This window comes from Molothrus ater, chromosome 2 (assembly GCF_012460135.2).
Source record: "Molothrus ater isolate BHLD 08-10-18 breed brown headed cowbird chromosome 2, BPBGC_Mater_1.1, whole genome shotgun sequence".
Taxonomy (NCBI): Eukaryota; Metazoa; Chordata; class Aves; order Passeriformes; family Icteridae; genus Molothrus; species Molothrus ater.
The window spans coordinates 31,653,056-31,676,569 of NC_050479.2; the positions used below are offsets into that span (position 1 = coordinate 31,653,056).

The following is a 23,514-nucleotide window of genomic DNA, read 5'->3' on the forward strand; positions in this document are numbered from 1 at the left end:
GGGCACAGGTTTCATTCACACTCACATACTCCCAATGTTTGACAAGATTCCCAACAAGTGACAGAAAACACTGAGTTTTTGTATCATGGGATCTTCTATTGTCTGACTTCACAAAATAAAAACCACATATAGATTTTAAAATGGATTATTACTCCCAGATAATGCTCTGCATCATGTTTCACTTTGAAGCTGGGGACTAAGGGGACATGTACTCACAGACCATTCAGATCTTCTTCCTTTTGCAGCATCTTGCAGCACCTTTGCTGCAGAATCTAACTCTCTATGTACACTGGCTGTATTCCCAGAAGAAAACCACTCTAGCTACTTAAGGCAACTTAAATGGAGATCATTCTGGGAAATGCTGAACTATCTCCCTCTCCAGGATTCCAAATCTCTCTCCTAAGAATTGTTAGGAATGCAGCTAAGAGCATATAAATATTGCTGAAGCAAAGTGATTGAAGTCAATTTTCCTTCCTTCCATCTCACTCACCATCACACTGAATACTTTCACTGTTGATTTCTTTTAGCTTTGTTCATTTACCTATGCAAATGAGTATGAAATGATGTATTTTGCAGGTTCATAATTCCATTGAAGAAGATTCAAGGTTGCTGAGCAAAGTACTGTGGTATCTTAACTCATTGCAACCAGTAGTCTCCACTTTTTCCCAAATGTGGCTTGATTTCTCAAGTTTAGAATTGACATGTAAATTATTACCCTGCCTTTGAGAGTCAGTTTGTCCTCAGAAACCTCTAATTAAAAAAAGGAAAAAGAAAGAATTCTCGGTTCACTGTCTACTAAAAAATGACACTTTGCACCAATGGGTCCTGCAACAATTATCAGCACATGGCTTTTACTCTGGCACTTGTCACCCATGCTGGCAGCTCTGGGACATGGCAAATGGGCCATCCATGCTGCTCTTGGGCCAAGCAGCAGCAAACCATGGCCCCATCAGAGACGGGAAGGAGGCAGAGGAATCTGGCAAGACCCTCCTCTTGCCCACCACGATCTCTGCTGCCCTCCCTAGCAGCAGCGGGTACTAGAACACACTGAGGTGAGGCCAACATTTTCACATCTCTGGGGTCCCACTCCAGTCATGGGACTGCTTGTGCAGGTGGCAGTCCAAGGTGCTGTGAAGGTTTCAACACTCCATCAGAAATAAGCAATTGCTGAACTGCAGAGCCAAGTTTGTCCCAAAGTCAGGCTCTGGTCATTGTGTCTCCAAAAGAAATCGTATTTCCATATTCTTTTTATTCCTCCTGCCCCAAATTTAACAAGACTACCAGTAAATCCCTCCAAGTCCTTGCCTCCACTGAAGAACCAAGGAGAACTGTCTGGGAAAAGCAGAGGAAAACAACCAGAGTTATGACAAGAGAAGAATTCAGTTAATAACCCTTCAGGAAAATAAAAGCCACCTTTCTCAGCAGAAATAACAGAGACTCCTATTTAATAAGCTGTTGGCTCATCCTCTCTGCACTCACCACCGGAGATAATTTTGATGGGCAGGCTGCCTGCAGACAAGGCAACAGAATAAGGTCCTGAGCCTGTCCAGGCAAAACAGACATCATCTTCCCCATCTAGCCACTCCTTGAAACAAGACTTGCCTTCTTTTAACTCCTTTCCCTCTTCCTGCAGCACTCACCTCAAGTACACAGAAGGGACTGCTTTTTGCTTAATGAAGCCTGCAGGTTGGCTTATGCCTTTATGTTGAACTACAACAATGAGAGTCCCAAGTAAGACAAGTCATGGCACCAGTCACTCCCTGGCCCCCAAGCTTGTGGCACTGCAAGGCTGCTTCAGTAAATGTAGCTGCAGTGCTCACAGGATGTGCTCCAACACCTGATATGCTGCCTATGCTCTTGGGCAGCACAGCAGTGTGTTGGGCACAGCCTGGCTACGGTGCTGCCACAGTCTTGGGAGGAAGAAAAGCCATACAAAATAATAAGTGTGAGCAAGAGATAACAGAGGGAACCTTTCCACCTCAGCTGGGAATTCCAACTGCCTGCTTTCCTTGCTGCTTCATCCTCTATGATTTTCTGTTTGTTTTCCATATGTGCTGAAGCAGCCCAGAGTGAGCTGCCTGCCACCCAAGGGTGCCTTGTGCTTCTGCAGTATCAGATCCAGCTACTGAGCTTGATCCAGCAGCAGAGTGCAGGGCACTTTTAGTAGTGGATGGTTCTGTCAGCTGCTCACCAGAGAGCCTTTGAACTGCCTTTTCATGCCCCAGCTTTCCCAATTAAAGTGAGAATATATTTTATTTTACCTTGGGGTCATGGAGAAGAGATTGGGGAGGCAGATTTTGATTTGTGACCTACTGCCCTAAAGCAGGATGGGAAGGAAGGTTTTGTTTTGGCTGAGGAAGAATGCAGTATTTGCTGTCAGAGCCTGTTTATGTGGGCCCAGGTTTTCACATGGTGAAAGCAGAGGGTAGTTATTCCAGCAGATAGACTTGTGCTGGTTTCCCTGCTTGCTTTATCTTTTTGCATAAACACCTCTCCAAATTCACCTACCAAAGTCAGCCATGCCCTCACCACATCCTAGGTGACAGAACCCCTGGCACTGTGCCACAAAACAGTAACACTCAGACTGAGCCCTGCAAGTTACACAAATGGTATTGGAGCAGGAGAAGTGGTTTCCTTGGCTGCTTTTATGTAATTGATGGACAAAAAGGGAGCCTCTTAACTATATGCATGTTGCAGAAACTGGCTTGAGTAATGTAGAGTTCCTGTTAGCAAGTAGCAGATGAGTTTCAGAGAGGGCAGAAGGACACAAGCTTTATTTCTTGCATAACATTATTGAAATACAACTGAAGTATAAAGTTAAATTTAAAAGAAAGGATAAAAACCTCAATCTTACCCAAATAAAATAAAATAACTGTTTAATTTATGCTTCTCTTATATGCAAGCTCATAATTTCAAATTTCAAATCATTAAAATATTTGACTTTAGAAGTGAACTCTTGTTTCCAGGACATAAGACATACTTCCTCTTAATTCAGTGTGCAATTGTTCCTTTAATTGAGAAACAATCTCTGGTTCTGAATTCTGCCTTCCTTTCAAAAAACCTATTACAATTTGGAGCTTTTACACTTGGGCAAAATAAACTATTTTGATCAAATTGGAGTCCACTAGGTGACAGCCAGGGTCTGTCTCTTCCTCTGCACCCTGCAAATTTTACTTGCTTGAAAGAACCTCTGGATCTTGCCTTGTGCCACATTTGTCAACTTCAGTCTCTACTGACCATTCATTTTAGGGGAATGTTTGTACTTACACACCAAAATGACTGAGATCAAAACTGGTCACTCTTCCCTATCAGCAAGCAATGGTGCAGAAATGCTGCAGAAGCCTTTCTTATGCCATCAAGGAAGATGTTTTTTATTATGTGCCTCTGGCTACTTTAGTAGATCCTGTTTTGCTTTCTTCCAGCCTGTTAGGCAACTGCCTAGAGGATCCCTATGAAGAAACACCCCCTATCCCAGGTGCCACTGGGGTGGGACAAATGTGTGCCTGTCACCTGGTGGGTGGGCTCAGGTGCCTTCCAATGGGCAGCGTGTGGAGCAGGTGCCTGCAGACGCCTTTCCCAGGCTGCAGCACCACGTGTAGGCCTCCAGCTGACTCCAAATTTTACCTTTCATGGACAAAAGGCTCACTTCAGCTGGCTCAATAGAATTGATTGAGTCTTCTCAAAATGTTATGTATTGATTAAAGAGTGAATTAAGCCATTGAATTCTGGCTCCCTGACCCCTCCAAGTTACAGCTGCTGAACTGTTACACTTTTAATTGTCTTCTGCTTGGTTGCACATAGGAGTTCATGCTGGTGGTTGTCTTGCTTGGGGACCTACTTTGGAATGGCATATTTTGATTACTGTAGATGCAGCTACTTGCTTTTTTCTGACTAATACATTTCATGAGTGTTCCCTGCTGTTAATAAACATAGTGGTGTTTAATTATTGAGACATTTCACCAAAATGCTTTTGAGAGGAACACAAATTTTATGTTCTGCCTAAATAATTAAACATTATGCAAATGTTTGCAACCCCAGCATTCTGGTTATGCAAAACAATATTTGGATGATGGTCTTGTTTGCACACTGAGTTAGTATTGTTGGGCTGTAATTAGCAACAGATACAGTATTAAAAATATAAACAGGTTCTAATGAAACAGGATGGGTGCAATGGTAAGACTGAGAGCCAGGCTGCAGCCACGCTCTGCAAGAAGAAAGTCAGATGTGTTTCCCCCAAGGACCACATACCATCTCAGCTGGGCTTCCTGACAAGCAAGGCCAGCCCCAGGCTCACACTCTTGCACTTGGCAACCTCACCTAAATGCAGAGGGAAAAGGAGACACAGCCTGCAGCATGGGAGAGACAGGCAGGAAAGCCACTGCTTTCCAGACAAGTCTGCTTTGCCTGTGCCCAATGTGAACCTCTCTGTTTTGTCCTTGCTTTTACCCCCCTTCAGCTCTGGCAGTCAGGGAAAACACCCAGCCCTTGGTGGTTTTAAAGTTTAATTATCCATTCACAGGAGTCATCCTTGGAACATGTTGCTACACATGTGGCCTAATTCTGTACCTGTAATTATCTTAAAAAACAAAGGACTGCATGTGTCAGTCTTGTAATTTATTAAAGCTCTGTTTCTCTCAGCATAGGGATAACAGCAGGATTATGCATGACATGCAGTATGCCAGTGATACAGATGTTGCAGTTATCAAACTCATCATCACCAACATGGTACCAACCTAAGAAAGGGTTTATTAATTGCTCAGTGTGCTTCATCTGCCAGTGGTACTCAACAGCTTTGATTGGAGTCTGCTCCTGACCCCTGTCCTGTTCACTCTCATTACCCACACATTTGGTGGGTGGAATTTGGATTTGCCTGCATGGCTGCACAGTACATGGGATCACACTAGGAGCTGTCATTATGAAAAGTACTTTTTGTGAAAAAAATACAATATCAACACATTGATCTTAAACTGCTGGTTTCCCTTGTATGCCAGGAGAGTAATCTGCATGCAATTGAGAGGAGGCTGAACACCTACTTTGCAAGTGAAGATGGGAATCTAAAGCTTCTTTTAAATCAATGAAGAAAGGGAATACACTACTTCATTAAAAAATGTACATCCTCACTGTCCTTCCTGGGGGAGGAAGCTGCCTGATAGTCCCAAAGCTCTTATGTTATTACTATAATTTTGGTGCCTGTTGGAGCTGCAACAGTGCCTAGCTTGCTGCTACTTACATGGTATTACAGCTATATGGTTAGGGCTCCTGTCTGACTGAGGTTCACTTCTCCTCTTCCTGAAATTACGGTCTAAAAAGTCCTAAGACCTAGGAAATTGCACTCATTATTTCTAAATGCCACAAAGAATGCTTCTGTGCTATCTGTTTTCCTTGCCACCTACCATCCTCCACTACTGCTTGGATAACTACAGGTTTGCTTTATGGAGAGGAGTTGGGATTCTAAATTGGCAGAAAGATAACGCTCAAATGAAAGAAACATCACAAAAGCCTTTAAGGCCAGTAAGAATGACTTAATACAGCCTGGATCCCTGCTGTGATAGGGCAAAGCATGAGATCTTTTCATTGCAGCAGAGCAACAGCTCTTCTAGTTTAAATGGAGAGTGGCTTTGATAATTATTTTCAGTGCTGCAGTTCACAGGCTCACAGTGATTATCTTGACACTGGATATGTCTTGGAAGAAGTTAATGTTAATTATATGTACTACAGGTTGAACAAGGGGCTCTAAAGGTATAAATTCTCCTACTCCTCCACCCCCCACCCCAAATTGCCTGCTGACAGAATCACTTGGGCATAAACCTCAGGTTCAAGCAACAGACCTCATCCTCTCCAGGCTGGATTTGAGCCCACTGGTCCATGGCCCTGCTGTGGTGTGGAATGACTTGCACAGTAAATACGCTGCTCAGGGTGAAATTTAGAGCAGGCAGATTAATGAGGAGGCGAAATACCCCTTACCAATCATTAGGGATCAACTGGATTTGAACATTTTACCCATATCTGATGGGATGGTGCTGGACATGATTAGAAGAGTTCAAGCTTCAGGGTCATGCTTTGTCAAGGTGCTCATGGAACTGTCTCTTCTTCTTCCATTCATACCAGTTTTAAGGGGATCAACCACTTCTGCCTGCTCTTCACAATATTGGCACAGCATTATGAAAGCAAGGCAGCTGGGGAAGACAGGAGAGTGGCACAGGATCAGAGCAGCAGGTGTGGTGAGGAAGGCACAAGAGGAAGGGTTCTGCTGCTTTACCCCTTGAGGTGATGCTGACTCAGGTGCTGGTGGGCCACTGCTGTTAATGCAAATCTTCACCCAGCCATCATCTCCAGCATCAGGTTCCATGTACACAGTTTGGATTGGGAATTAGGCATGAATGCACACTGCTAGAGTCACTCATGGACATGCAGCCTGCTCCATCCTTGAAAAACATTCCATTATTAACTTGTTGCTACCCACCTCCCAGCTGATATTTTGCTGTGAGAAGGAGTCTTCAGTCCCTGCACTGTGCTGTCTCTAGTGACAGAAAATGTTCATCCTAGTGCTCCCTCTCTATAAAGAAAGAGGTCATGTCAGGAAAGTACAGGGAGCTTTCCCTTGCTCCTCCATCTGTAGAGCTCTTGTCTTATCAACCCCCATCAGAAACAGAATATAAAGTGAAGAGATGTGGCTAAAAATGTTTTTCTCTATTCTCATGCTGCTTAACCTATTCATAGGAAGGGGATGGGAAAGCTCCCCTTCTTCCTCCATTCCCTCCATATGAGCCTGGCCTCCTGCTGCCCTGCCATGGTGCCAGGTGAGGGCCTCAGATCCTCCCTGTGCTGTGCCATGACTTGAAGCCCAGCTCCTCAGCACACTGGGTTTAAGAACATGGTTGAGGGGCAGTTGGCTTTTCCTTCCCCCATCCATGCACTGTAGGGATGGCACGTGGCCTTAAGCAGGAGCCAGCCTGGGGCACAGAACAGTTGCAGGGGCAGTGGGCAACCATGGCCAGTCCTTCTGTGATACACACTGGGTGTATTTGTGCCCCTCGTTCTTCACTTTGATACAGGAGTATAGAAAAGGCCCAGCAAAAATACAGCTTCTCTGAGGAAGGTGCTCAGTTAACAAGCAAAAAAGAGATGGTCATGAAAGGTTTACAGTTGAAAAAGAGAAAACGGAGGTTAAATGGAGGTAGAAGCACTGAGAGGAATTTGCTCTGTTAAAAAACAGGGTAAGTGGCAGGCTGGGAATAAATCCTGTCTCTAAGAGAGAACTCAATTTCTGGTTGGGAAATGCTGACAATTTTCAGATGGCCATTTTTCAGCCAAACAACCATTCAGATTTTTGCTGCCACTGCCAAGCACCTCTACCTTTTTTGCATCTTTCTCAGTGCCCAAGAAAGCCAGAACACGAACACAGTGAAATGCAAGAACAACAGCTGCTGTGCTTCTGAAGGAGTCAGGAAAATGCTTGGATAAAACAAGATTCAGATCCGATGAATAGCAATAAACACACAGCTCTATAGAAGTTAGCTACCCAGGTGTGCAGCTACTGCAGCATATATGAAATTATGGCAGGCCTGGAGCATCTTTTACCAATTTGTCTTTACTCTGATAGTTAGGTAATACCTTAACAAAAATCTCCCAGCATGAAATCTTCCCTCTGTTGAAATATGATTATTTATTTCTCGCTTGTGTTGTTTCGTGCTGGTATAGAATAGCAAGTTTCTTGGTATTTTTTCTTTTTTCAGCAACCAAAGCTGGAATACTAGGGATTAAAACTTCTTCTATTTTTAAAATTTTATTTTCTCCCTGCAGGTCTCCCCACTTAAGGCTGTTACAGTGTATGTACCTTACACTTGCATTTAAATACAATTTTGGGAGTTTCAGATTGCTTAATCATCTCCCATTTCAGACAGATAACTCCAGTTCAACAGCAGTGGCTGCAGGATGAAAGAACAGCAGGAAGGATGAATTTAGAAATTTGCTGGCATTAAATATTGTTCAGGCCTAAAAGGGGGCTGCCATCTTCACCAGAAGTAAGGGATGTTTCAGTGTGCCTGCCCCAACTCCTTTCCACTGGCAGCTCCAGCATTTCCTTCACTGTGCACTTTGCCCATGCATCAGGCTCTGGAATATGCCAAGAGGCATTTGATATTGCTGTAGTAGGTCAGATGAGGGCAATGTCGATTTTTTTCCTCCCAGTTTTGAACTTTGCCTTCTTTCTCAGGAAAGAAGCACAGCTAACTCAAGAGGATGATTGCCAGAGGAGCAGCTACATTACGTGCACTCTATTGTTTGGGGAAGTTAATAGTTAATTGGATACTGTCAAGCTCCAGTCAGTAAACCTTCCTAATGTAAACGTTCAATCAGTGAAAGGACAAAAATTAGGAAGGCTCAGACAGTCCTTGTGAAATAACTGTCATTATACTCATCTTGTAACAGTCTTTTCTTCAGACTAAGCTCTCCTGACAAAAGGACTTTTTATCTGAAAATGTCTCTGCCAGTTTTTTTTTCCAGCACAGAAATGCAAAAATTCATATCCCTAAGCAGCACTAATCTATTAGATGCAAACAATGGTGCCTTTAATGTTTCTAGCTTGTTGGGATCTCTGCAGAAAATTCTGCTATTGATGTGTCCGTGTGCATGAGGATGTGCATGCTCTAATTTTTGTTTGAAAGTTATTGTGCTAAATTTGTTTTTTTCAATAAAAAATCCCCTTCATTCCACTTCTTTGTAAAAGGGAGGATTGAAGCACACATTTACATAATAAATTCTCACCACTCAATGAGTAAAATCACAGAACAGCCTGGGTGTCAAGACCTTGCAAACTTCTCCTAAGCTTCTTTATTGCAATCTGCCTCAATTGCCACCAGACCCTCTTTGAAATCCTTTAGAAAGACAGAAAAATCACTGAGGGCTACTGTGCAGGTACCCAAATGTGTAAAAATACTGTAATGTGTTGAAGCACTGTTAAGAAAACATGAAAGCATATGGAAACTTGTTAAATGTCACTCTGCAGGCAGAATAACTTGCAAGATTTTTCCACAGTTACTAAAGTTCTAGTGGGGAGCTATCCCACTACATCCAGCATCAGAGCCATAATGGAGAATAAAACTGCAACAAGTTTCCCAGAGAAGTTATTGATACCCCAGCCCTGGCAGAGTTCAAGGCCAGCTTAGATGGGACTTTGAAAAACCTTGTCTAGTGAAATGGATCCCTGCCCATGGCAAGGGGCCTTAGATGTACATCATCTTTAAGGTCCCTCCCAATACAATCCATTCTATGATTCTATGGAGATTAGAAAGGTATACTATGGACTTCGAAGTAGGTGGAAGGTAAGCACAGAAGGGGAAGAAATCAAGTCCATGAAAAGGATTGAACATTGCCAGCCAGTTAGCACTACCCGTCAATAACGGAGCTCTTGTGAGGTAGATAGGACCCTACTGTAAGCTAAGCATGCCATCGGATTTGAATTGAAGTTTTCAGACCCTAAAAGATGCATGGAATTCCTGGAACACATGAAACAAACCACTGAAGAGAGGGGATTACTTACAGAACAGCAGCATCATGACCCTAAATAGTGAACCCACAGAGTAAAGCTGTCACTGACTTTCTCTGAGTGATCGCGCAGTGCAGGAGGCTCTGGAGAAAGCCGAGTTGGTTTTCACGCCCACACGGCTGTACCTGTGTAACCAGCCCACACGCCGCTGCCCGAGAACACCGTGCCCAGAGCGGGACAAAGCACACAAGGGCTCCTTTTACTGCCGTGAAGCAACAAGCTGCTCTTTAATTTCAACACCTCCCAATCCAAGCTCCGGGAGGTGTTTATTAGCAGGGTATGAACTCAACAGTGAATTTCATGACTGTGACTTCTTGTACGTGGTGAGCCGAGAGGTCACACGGGGCATCGATACGTGTGGCTTGTGCGGCACTGACAGGCAGTCAGGAGAAACACCCACGTAGTAGGCTAGGGGCTCAGCCCTGAGCCCAGTTCAGAGTGCACGTCGCCAGGGGGCAATGAGCACCCAAGCGCTGGCTCAGCTAAGCCTTTCCTGGGTCTCTCCCAAAGCCACAAACCCCCAAGCGCGGCTCCAAAAAAGGGAACACGCTGCCGAAAGCGGCACTCCAAAACACCACCCCCGCTCTCGGCTCCCGCCGCAGCCGCTGAGGGAGGCTTTGCGAGACAGCGCCATTTATAGCCGCGGCCGAAGAGAGTGACAGGCGGCCCAGCCAATGAGTGGTGCCATCCGCGGCGGCGCCCATTGGCTGCCCGCGATGTCGGCGGGTGGGCGGGGCGGGGCTCCGCGCGCTCCATGGCGCTCGGGGCGGGGGGCGGTCGCCGGGGCTGGGCGCGCCGCTGACGCGGGGGGCGGGCGGGGAAGGGGAGCGAGAGCCCCGGCGGAGCCCGCACAGCCCCCGCGCCCCGCGGGTCCGCCGTGCCGGAGCGCCGCGCACAGGTGAGCACGGCAGCGGCGGTCAGCGCGTCCCGCTGCCCCTGCGCACCCCGCGCCCCTGCGGACCGCCGGCTCGGCTCCGGGGAGGGTCCGGGGATGGACGGCTCTCCTCACCCTCTGGAGCGGCAGCACGGCGGAGGCGCTTCCCCTCCCCGCGGGTCTCTGCGGTGTCGCCGGAGGGAGGCTGGGGGCCGTCCTGCTCCGCCATCTGCCCGCCCGCTCTCCTCTGCGCTCCCGTGCACCTGCGTGGCGGTGCGGGGCGCGCCGGCCGCTCCTCCGCAGGACTTGCTGCCGCCCTCTCCCTTGGCCCGCTGCTCGGGGGTGCCCGCGGGGCTCCGGGGCAGAGCGGCGCTGCGCCCTCTCCCTCTCCTGCTGGGGTGCCTGGGGATACCCCGCTTCCCACCCTTTTTACTCCTCGCCGCGCGCTGCGACCGCAGGGGCGTTCGGCAGAGTTTGCAGTTTCCTGTGTCTGTTCCTTCCCCCGCAGCCTCGCCGCGATGCCCCGGGCGCCGCGCAGCTCCCCGGACCGGCGCTCTCTCTCCCCGCCTCCCTCCCTCCCTCCGTCCCCGTCAGCTCTCGCCCTCTGCCGCCCGGCAGAGCTGGCGGCTCCCGGTGCCCGTCACCCCCCCGATGTTTCGCTTTCCCGACGAGATAGCTGCGACCGGGGCGGAGGGGCAGCGGGTAAGGTCCTGACTAACTCGGACGGGTTCCACGGAGGCAGCCGGTCCCTCTTCCCCGCCTTTGAGGGCTGCGGGATGCCAGGGCGGCGGTGGCGGCGGCGGGCTGCGGGGGAGCGTGTCAGTGGAAACACGGCGGAAAAACCCCTGTTTAGCAGGTCCCCGCCGCCTTCGCCTTTTAGCTGCCGTTTCCTCTCGGGCTGTTTTTCCGTGCCTTCAAGAGCAGCCTTCTCAGTGCAGCAGCGCTACAGCGGTAGGAGATTTCGCACCCTCTCGGCAGGATGGGGTCTGGCTCATCCTCTCGGAAGTCTGGCACGCTTCGTGCTGTGATCCCGCACCATCCAGCCCTTCAGCAGCTATGTGAAGAGCCTTTGCAGGCGCACTGGAGTGTATCAGTTTTTATGGTTTGCGATTGGGAATATGCTTTGTATGTATTTTGAGAGTGTCTGGATACAAGCAGAAACTTCTTGGTTTATTTAAGACGTGATTCGGTAGGGTTCTGCTCAGCATCCGAGAGGTGCTGGCACCTTCAGCACCCTTGGCCTTCAGCATCCAGCCGGGTCATTCCTTTTAGTCTGCAGTGGGAAAGGTTCAGGTCATAATGGCACTGGCAAATTTCATAGTCTTCATCTGTCTAGTTATACCCTATCATACTGTCATCTCAAACTGGATTACCCCTCAGCTAAATTTGTTTAGATTGTGCTGTAAATTATTGAACAAACCTAAAGTGACCACCTGGGACTTAAATAATTTATGTGCAACTACACATGTGTTTCTGCTGGTTTAGCTATATACATTTTTAAAAGCTGGAACATGTCTGGTTTATGCATTGCCTTGATGTATGCAGTTTGATATAGTGAAATGCTTAAATAATCATCTAAGTACGGCTGAGCTGTAGCTGAGCTGCTGGTGCCTGTGCTAAGAGGAGTGGTTACAACACCCAAAGAGAAGGATGAAAGCAGAACCAGCCAACTCAAACTCATGATAGTTATTGATTTGACACAATGTTGTGCATACTTACTGCTAGTTGAATCAGGTTGCTACTATTCCTTTTACTACTTTGTTTTCTGAATTTTTTCTGACTCTATTTTTGAGGATTCAGATAGCACAATGAGAGGCCCTGATCGCAGCATCTTGGTTTCGTTGCAGCAAAAGCAAAAATTATGCTTGTGTCTTCTGGAAAGGCAGAAGGTTCCTTGCATTATCGGATAATTTTTTTACTCGCCTGGTTGTCCTCTCTTGTTTGCACATTGGACCAGCTGCCAGTTGCCCTCCCTGGGATAATCCCTCTAGCTTGCAGCCTGGTCCTTTGTGCACACCTGAGCTGCTCCAGAGAGATCGCTCTGATGCTAAAATAGTGGGGAACCCAAGTTACAGTTTCAGGATACTGAAACAGGGTAACAACATCCTTGCTTCTGAGACACTTCTCAGTTGAACTGTTAGTCTCGGTATCCTAGTCGCTTATCTGGAAGTTTGGGAATCACATGAACTTCCTAAATTCACATAGACAGTCCTTATAAAACTTTAGGACTTGGGATCTTTGCCTCTCCTTGCTATTAAAGTTTATCTAGACAATTATCATTGCTGATACTTCTGGCTTTAATTGTGTCCATCTCCCATTCTGGTACTGATGATATTTCCTGGCATTCTGTGCTCTCTGTGTTAGCTTTTTATAGGTGTCTCAGTTGTCTTTATCATTGTGTTGAGCTTGGGTTTCTCATATCGTAAGGTGTTTTGCAGTTCATTCTATTCCAGTTCATTATTTTGCTTCTCATGAATTTTATCATCCACTGTGTCTGCTTCTCATGTACTTGCATTTGTTCCCTTCCTCATAAGTACTGTGGGCTTTCTGAGTTAATGTTTAAAGCCAGAAACCTATCTGTGCATGAAGTTCCTCAAATAGAGCACGTTACTGGCGTTATAGGTGAGGTAACTGGTCCAAAGGTAAACACTTCCAGTAACTGAGATGATATGGCTGAGGTTTGAACACAAGAGCGTGTAGTTCTGCAACTTTATTGATCGTTTCCGTTCTTTGTTAACCATGCTTGTTGGTTATGCCTTGTTTTGTGGGCCCTTTGGTAGAGGTAATATGTGCTGTGATACAAGCTTGGGAAGAATAGTTCAAATTGGACTGGAATCTCTTGGTACCATAATAATAAAGAGTGATTTTTCCCCTGTTGTTCTGAATGCAGCAAGGCAAGAAGGTGACAGAGACTGCTTCCAAAGAAAATGCAGAGCAAGTTATTTATTGCTGAGTAACATACTTGCATCAGATATAGTTTATAGTGGGGGAAAAAATTTGGCAATGCCTTGAAAGAATGTTGACTGCTAATGTTTGACTACTGTAGAGATGATTTAATACTTTGAAAACCTTTCCCCTCTCTTTTAAAGTCAGTTTATTTATTGCCCTATACTCTCTTTGTCCTGCTTAGGACAGTGTGATTAACACAACCGGCTGGGTTTGGCCAGTTGGTGATTTTCTAATACCAGGGTATGGAACTTTCCTGAGGGATAAAACTGAACTGTAGGTAACTTGCCTGTGTGTGAACTGTAGGTAACTTGCCTGTGTGATATAGAGGAGCAAACCATGGCTTTTTGGGGGGTTCTGAGTTGATGCCAGTTGGTATGGATTGAGCAGTCTCTGCAAGTGGGGCTGTAGTCTGTGCTTTAGCTGCAGCTGAGATAGGGAAAAAATTGTTGTGGGTGGATCAAATCCTCTTGCACTGAGCAAAGATGAGGTCTCTGATCTCTCAACTCACTGGAGACAGTTCTGCTCCTGCAGTTACATGAGCCCTACTGATTTCAGAGGGGTTTTGTTGAATTGAGGTCTTGGAACTGGGGCCTCCTGAAAGTTACGGCATCCTGGAAGCAGCTGTTGTATCAGTTTAACACCTGCCAGGTGACACATGACTTTCCCTTCAGTTGAGAATCAAATTGTAACATTGGTGATGTGTGTGTTTGTCCTTCAGTGACCAAATTCCTGTGAAATACAGCTCCCCCAGATGCAAATAGTCTTAGAAAAGGCACACATTAATCTAACAAGTTGTTCTCTGAACCAAGACTGAGGCAGTGAGAGGGTGGCACACCTAAGACACAGAAGATGTAGTGTATTTCAGGGGGACTCTTGTAAGTATTTTTGGCATAATCTGTTAAAATTTTGTTTCCTTTAAACAGGACTAGAAGAATAAAGAGAAGCTGGATTGATGAGAGCTATGAGAAAGCGTCCAGCAGTTTGGAATGGATTGATTTATGATAAATCTGATATGTGAGAGCTACATTTCATGTTGTTGCTGTCCAGCTGTGCTGGAGTACTGGAGCTGACTTCATTGCAGCAAGCCCAAGTGATTGGTCCTCACCACTAGCAGAACATAAGCAAGTGTGATGCTGAAATGAGATGAGGCTCCGAAATGGAACTGTGGCCACCGTGTTAGTTTTCATCACTACTTTCCTCAGTTTGTCCTGGTATACTGCATGGCAAAATGGGAAAGGTAAGGAAAAAGCTCCAAAACCTAATCACCTTCATGTGGCTGCATTTCTGTCTGCTGCTGCTGTATGGTGGCAATCTGTAAATTGCTTGTTCACTAGCTCTCCTACAGAAGGTACTGCCTTGGTGAGAAATAAACACTTGCTAATAAGTTCAGGAAAATTAACTTTGAGTGGTCCTCATTTAAAAAGAGGAAAAAAAAGAGAAAGATACCTTAGCAAAAGCAAGTGCTGGTCTTGGAGGAATGGGTTGGTCCAGGCTGAGGAGTTGTGGTTCAATTTTATTATTTTTTTTGTTTCTTGGTTTATGGTTGTTGGATAAACATATGTTTGTTTTTGGTTGGTGGTTTATTTTTTTTTTTTGTGTGTAACATATGGTCAATGGACCCAACTAGAGAATGTTATTTTTGGTTCTGCTTTCTGTCTTCCCTGGTGATTTACTGATGGCAGTGGCAAACTGCCAATCAACACTGTTGGAAGACTTTTCTTGCTGTCTTTGAAAAAAAAAATTTAAAGTACTTTTTGTTAAAGTACCATGTAAGAAGTGAAATACAATTATGAAATCCACTCGGTAATAGGAAATGCATCTGTTAAAATAACAAGCAATTTTATAAAATACTTAAGTAACTGTTTTGTATAGTAGACTTTTATCTGTTCATATATCTTTGATCTTACTGCACTCCCTGTGAACCCTGAAAAATCCAGTTTTTCTGAGGGTTGGGATTGTTTATGAAAGTAAGGTGATTTGGTTTTGTCCTTCAGTAAAGCAAATAAACTTGTTCAGCAATGTTTTCTAGAAGAAGAAAGGATTGGGTTTTTTATATTATAAACATCTGATCTCTTGAAAAATAGGAGACTATGTCCTTCAAAGATCAAGTAATTTTAAAACTAATAATCATCTTCAGTGATTGTTTGTTCTGATTGTTCTGCAGAAAATATTATTTTCAGTTGTGCCTCAAGTCCAATTAGAGGAAGCTGAGGTTTTCCAGGAATACTGTCTGTTGTAGCATGGCCAACTATTAAAGTAAAAAAGAAGTAGGTGAGTTCTGTGGCGTGCTGGTTTTTTTTTCTGTTGGACACTTGTGGAAGAAGCAGATGCTTTGTGATCTCTGCTGTAGCAGTTGGTTGGTAGGCTACCCTTCTGAATGCAAGCAGCAGGAAAAATGTCAGGTTCTCAAGGTTATGATAATATATAGAGATTTTTAATTAGACAATAAAAGCTTAGATGTGGCTAAGACAAGAAAAGGATGTCTGAATAGCACTGGAAGGTAGTACTTTCTTCATTTTGACTAATAGCCTATTCAGTAGTTTCATTTTTACTAATTTCTTGCTTAAGAACCTTGTAAGAATTTCGTTCTCGCTTCAGCAAAGATGTTTCTACGAAATTCTTCCATATGTTTTTTTCTTTCTTACCTAATATATGACTTGCAAGTCTTGTTCTCTTTTGTCAAAGCATGACACAAAGAAAAGTCTCTGCTAAATCAACAAAAACCTGCTATTTGGAGAATATACAATATATGGCACTTTGCAACAATTTAAGCTTTTGTTAGTTAGACTTTTTTTTTTTTATACTTTGGTTTTCCATCTGAGTGCTTAAAATCAATACTTTCTTGATGCTGGTATAAAAGTTCTGCATTTATCTTCTTCAAGATCTTGCTGTTGAGCATTATGATAGTTTATGAAATAAAAATCAGTGTAACAGGACATCAGTAATTTGTTAATTAATCATAAGTCACAGTCATGAAAATGAAGTCTAAATAATATTGTTCAAGAGATGCTCATACATCGAACGTTGTTTTTTAATTTTTTCACAGGTTATTCAAAATCAAAACAGATTTGAGTTAATTCAGTACCACATTTTCAATCAATGCACAATGGAAAGGTTTCAGAAATTGACGATAAATATTTGCTAAAATTATTTTTTTCCAGTTCAATGTAATTTTATAGCCCTGTGGGATGGTATTTTAATTCATTGATAACACTTTCATTACAAATTTTTGAGTGGCTAAGTTAGAAACAAACATAGCTTGCTGTTCCCATTCACTGAAAGGCTGTGGGGTATCACATTCTTTAATGATCATATTTTGTTTTTCATTACATTTAGATTCCTGTAGGTATTTGTCAATCTTTGGACTGCAAGTTAAATCTACAGTTAGAAAGAAGATGCTGTTTTGCACTTTCTTAAAGTGAAAGCTACCCCCCTCAAATTGCTCAATGATAACTAAAACAAATTCTTCTTTTTAAAGCAGAATCATAATGCTTTTTTTTAACTACCCTAATCAGTTTTCAAGTGATTAATTTTAATTTAGAAACTAAGATCTTGGGTGATTGTCACTTAAAATGCAGCATCATTTGTAGAATACCAATTAGTCTGGGATAATCTGATATTTTGTAGATCATACCTTCCTCTAGTAAATGTATGTGGACTTAGTCTATACAGGATAGAATTTAGATACTTCTAAGTGATAAAGACTTTTAAAGAACTAAAGTCTGTCTCAGCAGAACAATGCTTTACAAACTTTAAGATATGCTGAGAAGTTGTCAGGAGCTGAAGGAAATATTAATTGTTGGAAAGAGCATGGCTGTATCTTAACCGGAGGTTTGATTATGTGAATAACATTTCACAAGTCATATATTGCTATTTGCATGAAATGGCCAATTATATGATTTTGCTTTTAAAATAACTGTTTGAAATATCTTTGGTCATTGGAGAGAGTCTTCAAAATGAGTCCAAGGTCTTTGTTGTTTTCTGGACTTCATTCAATGTGCAGAAGCACTGGTGTTTTAAGGAAGAAGTACAAGTCCTGAATGCATCTGGGAAAGACCTCTCTTGGGAGATTTTGCAAATCAGTTGAAAGACTACTTTCTAGGGTTTAAAATGCCCTATGGTTAGCATGAATGAAGTACATGTTGGAAATGGAATCTTAAAAAATGCTCATTACTGTGGTGTGCAGAAGAAACACTTTAAATGATCTGCAGTCACTTCACATTCACAGTTAGTTCAGTGTAGGATGTCCTTGAATTCCTCCTAAAACTGAGCTCTTATGCAAGGAATAACTTTATGATTAATAGATTTCTTCTGACTGAATTGTGTTTTCTGGTACTACTGACCTGCTCAGGGTCACTGGTCTTCACCACCTCATTTGTGAGCTCTAGAAATGTGGTGGGTTTTTTACCCTGAAGGCACTGCTCTTAAGATCTAACCAGTACAGAATAGTACTGCATACCTATTAGACCAATCACAAAATTTACATCAAAGCAGTTGTGTGCTATGTAAAATGTGTAACTTTAATGCTTTGTTCTTTAATGTGACTATTGGTCTGAGTACATAATGTTCCAGGAAGAGCCCTATGCTCCATAATGCTAAACAACCTCCCCTACTTGGATCAACAAACTTGTTGATGGCTGTGAAAATTGGGAAGGAAGGTAAATAACTTCACTGAATTAGTGCAGGCATGGTAGGATAGAATTCAAGTATTTTTTCATTTAAAGTATGTAACTTTTATTCTCGATCAAAGACAGTTGTTGGCAGTGTCTTGCATCACTTCTAGGAGATGTTTGGCTACTTGAAGTGTTGAGAACAGGTACTGCAATATCTATTGTGAAAATCTGATGCAATTTAGTCCTTCAGAATTGGTTAAACTATGTAGTTGTCACAGCACCCTGAAACCATTAGTGTATTTAATCATTCTTCTTTAATGATGAAGAATTGATTGAAGAACTTCTGGTTTTCAATTCATCCAGGGGTGTTGTCATAACTGCAGGATTTCCTCACTACATGGGGATGGCTTATTTTGGTACACCAATACAAATTCCCTTGTGAAGACCTCCAGGAAAAGTTTTGAGATATTTATCTAGCTTCCTGGTTCACTGAACAGTCACTCACGCTCAAGTAATGAAGGTTGAATGCGTTTTCTGTTAAGCATGAAGTTTTCTCTCATTTGGGGAGAAAATGGCCTAGACTTTATAATAAAAATGTCATCTTCTCTCTTCTCTGTCTGTTTTTGCAAAATTAGAATTGCAGTGCTGGTTCTCAGCCACAATAGTCGTAAGTGTTCAAAACCATCTAAACTTAGCAAGGATAACAAAACCTAGCTGTGACTAAAACAAAAAACTTCAGCCAGGGGTGGCTAATTTTGGAGTAAGAAGGAGCAATATTTATCCCCAGAGGAAGAGGAGTCCTACAGCAAGAACCACAGAGGAAACAAGGCAAGGAGGACAGAATCCATCTCTCCATCTATCTTCCCCCTTGGCAGTAGTTATGAAATATTCTCATTAGGAAAAGGTGAAAATTCTGAGAGATAAATGTATTTTGCAGCTATAACCCACCTTAGTTTCTACATGGATCCTAGGAGAAGCTGTTATGCAGGTAAATGCTGCTACAACCCTCTGGCTGTGTGTTCTGATCTTCAGTGTTAGACACTCATTTCCCACTGATGTGTGAGTTAAGACCAACCAACCAAAGAAGTTAAATGGATTACAAACTAGGAGGAGTGAAGGCAGGGGAAGGGAAGGGCTGGACTGGGATGCTAAAGTGGAAGGTGCTATAAAAATTTATGCCAGTTTGGAGAAGAGGGGGCTCTTTAATTTCTGTTAAATAGAAGGAAAATGTTGGTTTCCTTTGGAAATTCTGTTGCATATCCTCCAGGAGCTGAAATTGAAGGAAATAAGAATTTCCTTTTTCTTTTTAACACTAGAACATGAATGTTGTTCTGTTCTTTATCTAAAATAAATTTCAAGCTTGTTTTCAACAAGAAATTGGCCTATAGCTTACTGATATTAAAAGTAGTTGTATTTCATTGAAGCTAATCAGGAATGTAGGTTTGGTTACTGGTAGTGAACACCCTGTCCTGGTGAATAATACAGAAGAGCTGTATAGCTGTTCAGGTGGGACAGTGTTTAGGTCTGCAGCATCTTTGTGTCTGTCTTATGACTGCTGCAGGAGAACTTCTCTGGCAGCAGTGATTTTTGGAGAACTGCAGTGAAAAGGATTTCTACCAAAGGGGTTCTGCAGCACTTCCTTGCTCCTGGCATTTTTTGGAAACTGCTAGCTAGGTTAGCTCATCTGTTCATGGGATTATAAAACTTGGTTACTACCAGAGTATTTAATGGGATCTGGCTTAGCCAACATCTTGAGGTACTGCTCTTGATTACAGCCTAGTGTTAGAGGTGGGGAAAGCCCATACTTCTGCTCAGTGAAGCTTCTTGTAATTCTTCTTCAGCCTGAGTCTTCTGTGCTTCCATGAGATACCCCCTCTTGCATCCAACCAAATAAAGAATGCCTGTTTCTTAATGCTACATTAGTGTTAAGGAGTTTTGTTTTTACCAATTTTTGGTAACAAGTCATCTAAAATCCTGGTTGCTGCTCACATCTAGAGACTATTGAGACTATCATTGGTGTAATTTAGCCAAGCTAGAAAAGACAGTTGCATCTGACACAGTTGCTCATAACTTACTGTATAATATTTTTAAGTGAGTAAAAGGGACTTAGCAATGATCTGTCCTTTTTGATGGCATTTGATATTTTCCTTAATGAATCTAGATGATTAGAGGCAGAGAATTCTTACTGGATTTCAAACAACACCACAATGAGAGGAGCAACAAAGGTAGACAAAGAGATTGAAATTTAAAATTTATTAACTTAAATTGATTAAGAGATTGAAATTTAAATTTGATTAACTTGGAGACTGAGTCAGGAAGGGGGGTAAATGGTGGGTTGAAGATGGGTGAGAGTGCCCCAGTCAAAACATGGGGTGCTGTAAAGAAAAAGAAAATCAAATGCGTACGTGAAGAATTGGGAAGAAGTTTTACGTTGGCATTATAGGTAGGAATGACAGTCATGCTACATATGACTCATCACATTATTGCAGAAAACAATAGGAATTGAGGAAAAAAGAGGTTTAAGGAAATACGTATGAAGTCTACTGCTCTGTAAGATACAGGAAATCTTTTTGCTCTGCTTTGTACTGTGTCTGCTTTGGGATGGTGCACTGGAAAGAAAATAGATTCATTAGGTGGGGTTCAAAGAAGCAACAAGTGATCAAAGATCCAGAAAGTCTGCTCTGTAAGGGAAGGGTCAGTGTCTTGACATTCCTTACCTTAAAGGAGAGTTGTGAGGTGAGAGACAGGAAGATAATTTTCAAATATTTTAAAAGTTCTTGCCAAGAATTTCTTGTCAAAAAAGAAAGAAAAAAAAAAGACATCATCTATTGTTTGTGGCCATAGTGAATAACAGGATCTAAGGGACTGAAATTGAATGGGAGAGGAAGGTTTGATAGTGGACAGTTTTTGTAGTGGCAAGAATAGTAACATATTAGAGTAGATTATTGGGGAGGAGTTGTTGGTGAAGAATTTTTATGTTGGCAGTTTCAAGAATAGTTAAATCAGTAATGACAAATAAATTATATCATAACTGGTACCAATAGAGATTTGGGCTAGCACAAAAAGAGTGAGTTATACTGATTTTTCAAGTCAGTATGACACTTCCAAAATAAATCTTAGCTAGGGAAGACCTACAGCTGGCAGGAATGCTCCAGCTTTGAAGTAGCAATTGTGGTGAAATTAATTTTGAGCAGGGGATTGGACTAGATGACCCCCAGAAGTCCCTTCTAACCTAAATTATATTAGTTATTCTTGGCATTCACCAGGTTTATCTCTCCTTATGCCAAGAGCAACATGACAGTGTGTTTCATTACTAAATAATATTGATGTTTGTGTGAGATATGTGAGAGTTGCCATTTCTTATAATATAATTTGATCCCTTAAAATACATTAAATATTTGCTTGTATTATCAGATTCCTTTATTTGTTTATTTTTAGTCTCTTACTGTTATTAACAATAAACAACCACTTCTATAGCTAGGAGCCATGAACATACTGTGTTAGAAAAGCATCAAAAAATGACTTATTTTCAAGTGTGATTTTCCCTTTCCCCCCTCCCCCCCTGCTCTCACAGTTTGGAGTAGTATCTTATTCAGTAACCTTTTTCCTGCTGTGTAGTTATGACTTTATTTGCTGCTGGGATGACAAAAAAGCTTTTTTCTTTATTGATACAATCTTTAGGACTAGAACCCTGAAAGTTGATTTTTTTTAAGATGATACACTGGTAAGTCTATAATTTAGTTTTGTTTATAATGCACTATATTTTGTTTTCCTGAGCATGGCAGAAAGTGAATAGAAAGCAGTTTCCTTGCTCACAGTGAAAGGCTTTATTCCAGCTAGTCTCTGCCTAAAAAGCAATTGCTCTGCAGCATTTTAGAGCTGTGCTTCCAGCTGTTTTTCTGGTTGTCTCCTCAGCTTTCATGCAGATTTCTGCCTATTCCTGTGGATGCTTCCCACAGATGTGCCACCCATCCATCTAACTGTAAGCAACAGAACCCCTCTTTTTCACTTGTGACAATATGTAATTTTACTATATAATGCTCAAAAATAACTTAAAAGTTTTCAGTGCCTATCAAGCATAAATTTTGCTATAGTCGCCTGCAGATCTATTGTGGTCTTACATATCAATGCCATGGATGTGTAAATTTCCTCAGACAGTTCAGAGGTGGGCTGAACTCAATCTTTTTTACCATTACAAATTACTAGTGAAGTACTTGTGCCAATAAACAGCCCTCATACTTGGTTGCATAGCCCCTGGAGAGAAACTGTAGAGCTGCTGTTAGAGAGAGATTTGAATAAAACAAATGTGATGGGATTACATTTGACTTAGAAGGTTGTTGTTAATTTGCAGCAATGTGTGAGCATGATGAAGCTTTGATCCTGAGTTGCTTGCAAGGAGGACAAGTTAGAAAGAATGTGTTCTCAGAAACAGTTTGTTCAACACAGTTGTCAAGGCACAAAGAAACAAGGAGTGTCAGAACCTCAGCCCGCTAGTGTGTGTGGAAACAATAACCAGACTTCCGCAATAACTTGAGTTTTGTGCCCAGGCTATTAAGAATTTCTAGAAGTTTCAGCTCTTCAAATAGTGCTGATAATTTTGAGGTAGCAGTACTCACTCCTCTGAGCAGTTATTTTTGCTAGATGAATTTTCTTCTAATGTATTACTATGTTAGACATTTGGCTGTAGATCAATCATTAATATCTTCTTAGTTTAAGAAGCTGGGTTTTCTTTCTGTAGTTCCTGCCCTGTATGTATATGTTTGTTTCTGAGAGGAGGGAAAGGAATGATTGAAAGTAAGAGCATTTTGTACAGAGACTCACTGAGTTACTGACACTTCTGTAGTAGAAACAAATCATGTTAAAGGGTTTGGAAGCTTTCAGGTTATCAGAAGTAGCTGCTTTTTCTGTGTTCTACTGGGTTCCACTTTGCTGTGCACTTTGTTTCCTTGCCACATTGGACTCTAAGTTAACTATGCTGAGAATATTCAGCATCTTAACTGTCAAAAATCTTGAGCCCTGAATGTTCAAGAATATGTGAGCATATTAATGTGATAATTTTTGGACAAGGTTTTTGAGACACATAAACATGGGTCTTTCTGGACAAGACTTCAATTTCTTCATGGAAATTTTGCCTGGGCAAAAACCCCTTCAGATGCAGAGCCTGCAGCCTGGATGGGTGAGTGCTGCTGCACAGGAATCCTGTTGCTGATGAGGTTACTGCATGACCAGAAACTCCAGTTGTGTACACACAGACTGAGCATGCACAGTAAGTGACACCTTTGGGAAGCTTTCTGTAAGTGCATATTTGTGATAAGTAGTTGCTGAGCAGCAATTGCACAGTAGTGCTCAAGTCCATGTGCTTGGAATGTCTGAGAGGGGTCAGCCACTCACTTACTGCACAGTTGGTTGGTGTATGTGCTGTGAGTCACAATCTGGAGGATGTGTGGAGGTGCATGTGTTGTAGAATTTGTTTGTGTGGAAGCATCAGGGTTAAACATTTTTGCTTTGCCCAAAGGCTGTTTGCACTCTCT

The 23,514-nt window shown here is 42.6% G+C and overlaps 1 protein-coding gene across 3 annotated transcripts in view; it reads left to right on the forward strand.

Moving 5' to 3' along the window:
• The first annotated feature begins 10,366 nt into the window (after nt 1-10,366).
• The window catches only part of MGAT4A (alpha-1,3-mannosyl-glycoprotein 4-beta-N-acetylglucosaminyltransferase A), a 77,829-nt gene continuing 64,681 nt past the window's right edge, over nt 10,367-23,514 (forward strand). For 2 of the 3 annotated variants that reach the window (XM_036384631.2, XM_036384612.2), the window contains exons 1-2: nt 10,367-10,445; nt 14,294-14,607. In XM_036384631.2, coding sequence (XP_036240524.1) covers nt 14,514-14,607 — 94 coding nt within the window. In that variant the 5' untranslated portion in view covers nt 10,367-10,445; nt 14,294-14,513. Of the gene's footprint in view, nt 10,446-11,039; nt 11,124-14,293; nt 14,608-23,514 lie in introns of those variants that run through there. The other variant, XM_036384623.1, reaches the window with a different exon arrangement.